Raw genomic sequence first — 6,866 nt, forward strand, 5'->3', positions numbered from 1 at the left:
ATGGAAGATTAAAAATATTTCTTCCAAATGAAAGAATCAGGTTTTTTCTTACACTCTGTTCTATTAATTAAAACAAACATTTTGTTAAAACTAATTGCTAAAACACTTAAACTTAAAGTATATGTTCCTAATATAAAAATTGGCTAAAACGTACTATATTCCTTAATATGTACAGGATACCATGCACCCTCTTAGGGTATTCTTGTTTAATAATTAAAGTCTTGTTGTGAATACAAAAGGATACTAGCTAGTAGTAGTAAAATAATTTTGTAGGTGATGGCATGCAATTGGGGCATTGACATTTTTCATTCTTTAATAAGTAAATTAATACTGAACAAAATAGAGCGTATATACAAGTCAAACATTGCTGGCCCCCATCTTTATATAAGAACAGATCTAAGTTGGCTAAATCCTCATTTATCAATTCTATATATTCAACTCGATCAGAATACTTTTGTTCACACAGCGAAGACAGCCATGGAAGTTGACCACAGAAAAACAACCCAGATGAAGCAGGAAGATAAGGGAGACGATCGCCACTGCAAACAAGAGGTTGTGGATGATAAGGTGCATCGCTTAGTTTTTATTTACTTTAGAATTCCATGCTATTAATTAGTTTTTTCTGAGATATAGAAAAGGTGTTCTTCATAAGCTAGGTTCATATATAAAGCTTTCATATTTGATATATTCTTCATTTTTAGTTTCTATTTCTTTTTGTTATTTCTACAATGAACTAAGAGGCTGTTCTTCATGATAAATCTTTATTTTCTTCCATCTTTCTTTTTTGTTCGTATATAAATTAATCTTTTATTAAGGTATATGTTTATATGAAAAAGCGTTCCATCTTTCTTTTTTGGTTTTTTGAAAATATCAGATCTACTGGACTATGTTATCTAAACAAACATATCTTAAATAACATCAGTTTTGGATAACGAGGGCGGTTTCTTCCGTGATCCACTTTGTAATCATATGTTTCGTGTGTGTTTTTTTACTAGCTTAGTTTAATAAAGTTGAAGTTTTAATTAACACAAACTTTTGTACCAAAAAGAAAAACAAAATTTATCTCAAATTCTTATTATATTCAAGATTCAATATTCAATATTTCATGTTGGTTGCTCAAAACTGAAACTGTTTTATTATTTTCATGATTCAATATTTCATGTAGCTTCAACATTAAAAAGTTTCTTTTTTTTTGGAAGACCAAAATACTAAGAGAAAGTAGAAATAGTTAATTCCATATATATGAATTTACATTATGAAGAACCCTAATTTGTACTAAATTTCGTCTAAATCAACAGTCATACCTTTTAATAATTCCATAAAGAATCCAAAAAGACCATTCTTTCACTTAAGATGTTTAAGTTATACCCCAGAAATAATTCAATGGCTCTAGAAAAACCTTACAACAAGAAAGTGACAACTTTAATATTATCAATTAATTATGCAATAATTCATCTGGAAGCTAGATCTTCTATCATCCATTGATTAACTCATTAGACTTAGTCTCAAGTAATTAAGGTGATTTTAATGAATGCAGGAAGATGAGAAGCAGTTTGAGTTAACAAAAACCGAAATGGGTGAGGTGAGGGAAGAAAACCAGAGGCTAAGACTGCACCTTGACCAGATCATGAAGGATTACCAGAACCTTCAAAAGAAATTCCAAGACATCCTCCATCAACAACAAGAAACGACGTCGTCAACTCCTCATGTTGCCCCCACGAACGAACAACCACAAATCAACGATGAATCCGAACTTGTTTCTCTCAGTCTCGGAAGGACTTCGTCAACAGAACTGGTCAAGAAAGATAAGATCAGAAGTACGACTCCACCAACCAAAAATGCGGAAGGGTTAGGTCTTGGACTCGAATACGGAAAGTTTGAATTATCATCAACTACACAAACCGAATCTTCAGTCAATCCGAGCCCTGAGAATAGCTTGGATCAGGAAGCTAAAGATGAAGCTGGCGAGACATGGACACCACAGAAACCTTCGACTCCGAAGAGAAGTGCAGATGATCAAGATGTTCAGCAAAACCCTGCCAAGAAAACTAGGGTTTCTGTTAGGGTTCGTTGTGATACGCCAACGGTAATTAATAATAAGTTTGTAATTTTCTACATGTAAAATAAATCTGAATCTATATAATCAGGTTAATTAAACATAAGGTTTTAAATATGCAGATGAATGATGGATGTCAATGGAGAAAATATGGACAAAAGATCGCAAAAGGAAATCCATGTCCACGAGCATATTATCGTTGCACTGTTTCTCCAACTTGCCCAGTTAGGAAACAGGTATAACAATTACATAAAGAATTCAATAAAAAGTATTGTGGGTTTAAAATGTTGGTTGTTTCTGTTATTTAATTTGTATCTTGATGAATGAAAATTGTGTAGGTACAAAGATGTCCTCAAGATATGTCGATTTTGATCACCACGTATGAAGGAACACACAACCACCCACTTGCGGCTTCCGCCACTGCTATGGCTTCCACCACCTCCGCAGCCGCGAGTATGTTAACCTCCGGCTCCTCAACCTCCGGAGCAAATTCAAACCCTAACACTGTCACCACCTCTCACGGCCTAAACTTTTATCTCAACGAGAACTCAAAATTACAGCCGATTTACTTGCCACATTCTTCTATATCGCCATCACCCTCTTGCCCAACTGTTACACTTGATCTTACTTCGAACACGCTTTCCACATCATCACCATACAGCTACCGGTCGCCACCAATGGCTACCACTTTCCCACCAAGATATTCTACGACAAATCTGAATTTTAGTTCTTTAGAGTCTAACGCATTGCCAATTTCTTGGAGCAATGGCCACCTCAATTATGGGAAAAATCAAATGGGGTCCCTCAACTTTGGATCAACACAAGCTCAAGAAAATATCTACCATTCTTACATGCAAAATAAGAACTTGATGGCAACTGCAACCGCTAATCAACATTCTCTACAGCCAGACACCATTGAAGCTGCGACAAGAGCTATCACAGCAGACCCTAATTTCCAATCGGTTTTACAGGCAGCATTGACATCAATAATTGGTGGTGGTGGGGTGGGGCTTCAAGGCGGAGGTGAGAAGTCCGACCAAAATATAAAACTTGGAGAAATATTTCCAGTGTTTTCGAGCTTTCCTTCAACTTCAAACACAAACAAATGTTCATCAAGCTTCTTCAACAAGTCAACGGCAGCAACATTGAGTTCGCAACCTGCTGGTTCTAATTCGTTGCCGATTTCTAACTCAAGGAGTAAATCAACTTCTCCGGAAAATAGCAGAGATCATTTGGTTTGATGAATGTAATTATGGGTGCATTATTGGATTATATTTTTTTGTAATTTTGGATTATAAGTAGTCAATGATAGATAATTACACAATTGTAATTAATACGTTGTAAAATCTAGGCAATGGGTGATGTATGGTGAAGAAAATTGTGCATGGCAAGATGCTGATTGAAGCCAAAATAATTAAATGAATATATGTAGCTCCTTTGTCATATTAGGCTTATCATTTTTTAGACAAAATAAACGAATGAATGGTCTCCTATAATTTGATTTTTTTTGTGCGTTTGAATGGTCTCCTTTGTCATATTCTTAATTCTTTTTTTTTTTTTTTTTTTTTTTTTTTTTTTTCTTTTTTTTTTTTTAAACTCAGACAATCTTGGAGGTTTGGTTTTGTCGTGGTTTAGTCCATAGTGGATATGAAATAACTATATTACATTTATATATTTATTTTATGGGTGAGAGTCGCGACTCATCTAGTGCATTGGGTCATGTCGTTCACGTTAGTAGCGAACGGGGTATTTGCCTTGGGGGTTTGCGGTGAATAAATAGGCCCTAACTAGGAAGTATTACTTTAATAATCACAGTGATTGTGAGCGGTGAGTAATTATTAAAATTAAGCGGAGAAATAAAATATTATATAATAATATTATAGTGGTGAAAAAAAATTTTAAAAAATCGGGGTTGAGGAGAATAACTAATAAAGGAAACTCTAAAAGAAAAATAAAAATAAATTGAGCTAAACAGTGTTTGATATGCGATGTGATGTTATTATGTCTTGCCTGTGAGTCTTTAACTATGTGGAGATGTATTGTGTGATCCATCTATGATATGTGTGTTCTTCTAATACAGTACTCTAATTGACTCACTTAACTTATGTTAACACTTGTTTTTTGTTTGTTGGTTGTTGTGCATTGGAACATATGGCTTGACATGATGCCTTGGTGAGGACGGGATCTCTTTGGGTAGACGTATTTAGTCCCTCTAGATATGATACCTGTAACATCTCGAGAATTATAAGGTTCATATTGCATGCATAAAATTCAATCTAGCAATTAAATGTATGGAAGTTTTTCAAGCCTAGAACTTTTAATTGCTAGATTGGTTGTAACGCCCATAAAATTCAAGCCAATTTAAAACATTTAAAATCATTAAGTTATTATAATTGTTTTCAAAATAGTTTAAGCATCGGAGTATCCCCAAAATCAGATCATGAACATATGAGGAGATGCACGATCACGCATTCGCCTTCCTGCGATCATCAAAAGTACCTGAAACAAAATCAACAACTGTAAGCCCAAATCTTAGTGAGTTTCCCTAAAATACCAACGCCATACAAGTATAACTGCAACAACCATAAATTTTACGTCACATTTATACTTTTTTAATCATAAATAAGAACCACATAGCATTGTTTACAAAATGTTTTCAAATCATATTCCATCAGAGCGTCCCAAAAATCATAACATAAGGAGGAGGAGGAGCGATACGGTCATGCCTTCGCCTTTCCACGATCTCCTAAAGTACCTAAAACAATAAACTGAAAACTATAAGCCTGAGGGCTTAGTGAGCTACCCCCAAAATACCAATACCACAACAGTAATAATCAATTCAATCAACATGCATACTGGGCCATCGGCCTGACTGGACCGCCCTACCGGGCCTACAGTCTGTCTGAATCTATCCCGAGCCTTCGACATGACTGGTCCGCCACATGGGCCTACAGTCTCCCCGGACCGCTTATAGGGTATATTGGCCTTCAGCACAAAGCAGGACCACCTCAACCCAACCACAAGCAAATAACCATGTGCACATATTATCAGATACTGGCATATACAAACATCAAACACAACTATCTCACTGATCATCAATCATAGAAATCTCCTATAACTAGAGTACCGACCTAGCAGGTCACTAACATACCAATCCCTATGGTTTATAAGAGCATAACATACTGTCTACCTCGATTCCGAACTAACAGATCATAACCACATGCAACATATCATAACAATAACAACTAAAGGGTTGGCCTTGGTGTCGTAGACCCTATCAATATAGTGAGGATAACTCAGCTTGCAGATGTCGACTCGAAAGGCAACTCCAACTCTCGGTTCACTTGACACAGGCCCCACCACCTATCGTCATAGCACAACATACTCATAAGTCCTTAACCTTATAAGGTGCTCCATAACCCACTAGTCAACCCCTGGTCAAAGTCAACGTCCTCAGTCAAGGTCAACAGTCCATGTTAACCTTAACTCGCCAAGTACCCTTGGGTACTTGCCGAGTTCTCTGAAGTACATTCCAACTCGCCGAGTCATCGGAGAGACTCGTCGAGTTCCTTTGATTCTTGAGAGCTCCCTCCTTGCAACTCGACGGATACACACTCATACATATCCAAGAGAAAACTCATCCGACTCGCCGAGTTGTTCTTCAACTCGTCGAGTCTTATGGTGATCTTCATCGGACTCATCGAGTTGTTCATCAACTCGTCGAGTTCACGGCTATCTTCATGTGACTCACCGAGTTAACCTTGCGACTTGCCGAGTCCATTCAGTCCTTTTTCCATACAGACTTGTTTTGAGCCATGCAACGACTCTAACTCATAGATCCAAGCTTCTAGGGCATGCTTATCACGTAAAGTTACAAACTTTACGTGCATACACGACCATAAAGGCTCTAAATGTCTATTCTAAGTACTTAATGGAACCTTATACTCAAGAGGGACCTTAATCACAACCAAGACTATGACTTTATGCTTCTAGAATTCAAGGAGGGTCCAGATCTGAAGTTACAACTTTAGATCTAGCCCATAGCTCATCATACCAACTTGAAAATCCATAAAAGCCCTAGAAACTCAATAAAAGGGAAAAGGGAAGTGAAAATGGCACTTTGATACCTCCAAAGGATGCTAGCTGAGGTAAATTCAGCTTCCCACTCCTTCCTTGCTTCAAATTCCTTTGCACTCTTAGCTTTCTTCCTCCAAGATCCTCTTTTCCAAGCTTCAACACCACACCAAGGCACACACACACACGAATTAGGGTTTAAGGGGGGCTCTCAAAGACTGTAAAGAGGCCAAGGAGGTTAAGGCTCCTTTAAATAGAGGATCAAACCCCGAGATTTAGGGTTTCCACTGCCAGCTCCTACTCGCCGAGTCCCAACATGGACTCGTCGAGTAGGTCACTTAAAACGCGATCCCACCCTGCTGCTACTTGACGAGTAGGTCAACCAACTCGTCGAGTAGAGCTGAACCCAAAAAAAATCTTATTTAAGCAATACCTGAGAATCGAGGCGTTACAACTCTCCCGCACTTGAACTAGACTTCATCCTCGAAGTCCGTTGGAGTAAACAATGTCAGGTAATGCTCATGCATCTCCGCCTCCGGCTCCCATGTCCACTCGGATCCCTTCCGATGTTCCCACCGTACCCTTACTAAAGGTATCTCCTTATTCTGCGGAATCTTCTTCTTTCTTTCCAAAATAGCCACAGGTCCCACATAGTTCAGGCGCTCATTGACCTGAATGTCATCCAACGATACCACTGCCTCTTGATCCATAATGCATTTTCACAATTGCGAAACAT

General features: G+C 37.7%; 1 protein-coding gene across 2 annotated transcripts; it reads left to right on the forward strand.

Annotated features, from left to right (window-relative positions):
* Positions 1 to 417: 417 nt before the first annotated feature.
* Positions 418 to 3,499, forward strand: LOC111892354 (WRKY transcription factor 72A). Of its 2 annotated transcripts, none has more exons than XM_023888407.3 (4): positions 418 to 567; positions 1,538 to 2,086; positions 2,179 to 2,292; positions 2,395 to 3,499. In XM_023888407.3, the coding sequence occupies exons 1-4, from the start codon at positions 478 to 480 to the stop codon at positions 3,295 to 3,297; spliced, it is 1,656 nt and encodes a 551-aa protein (XP_023744175.1). In that variant the 5' UTR covers positions 418 to 477; the 3' UTR covers positions 3,298 to 3,499. The 2 variants fall into 2 exon arrangements, with proteins under 2 accessions (XP_023744175.1, XP_023744176.1); XM_023888408.3 differs by having other exon boundaries at positions 418 to 552.
* The last annotated feature ends 3,367 nt before the right edge of the window (positions 3,500 to 6,866 follow it).

The sequence above is a fragment of the Lactuca sativa genome, chromosome 5, assembly GCF_002870075.4.
Source record: "Lactuca sativa cultivar Salinas chromosome 5, Lsat_Salinas_v11, whole genome shotgun sequence".
NCBI classification, from domain to species: Eukaryota; Viridiplantae; Streptophyta; class Magnoliopsida; order Asterales; family Asteraceae; genus Lactuca; species Lactuca sativa.

What these genes read in the sequence shown, in the direction of transcription:
- LOC111892354 (XM_023888407.3), top strand. Translation starts at nt 478, where the DNA reads ATGGAAGTTGACCACAGAAAAACAACCCAGATGAAGCAGGAAGATAAG. An exon ending in AAGAGGTTGTGGATGATAAG is followed by an intron (nt 568 to 1,537) that starts GTGCATCGCTTA and finishes TAATGAATGCAG; the next exon opens with GAAGATGAGAAGCAGTTTGA. An exon ending in TTCGTTGTGATACGCCAACG is followed by an intron (nt 2,087 to 2,178) that starts GTAATTAATAAT and finishes TTAAATATGCAG; the next exon opens with ATGAATGATGGATGTCAATG.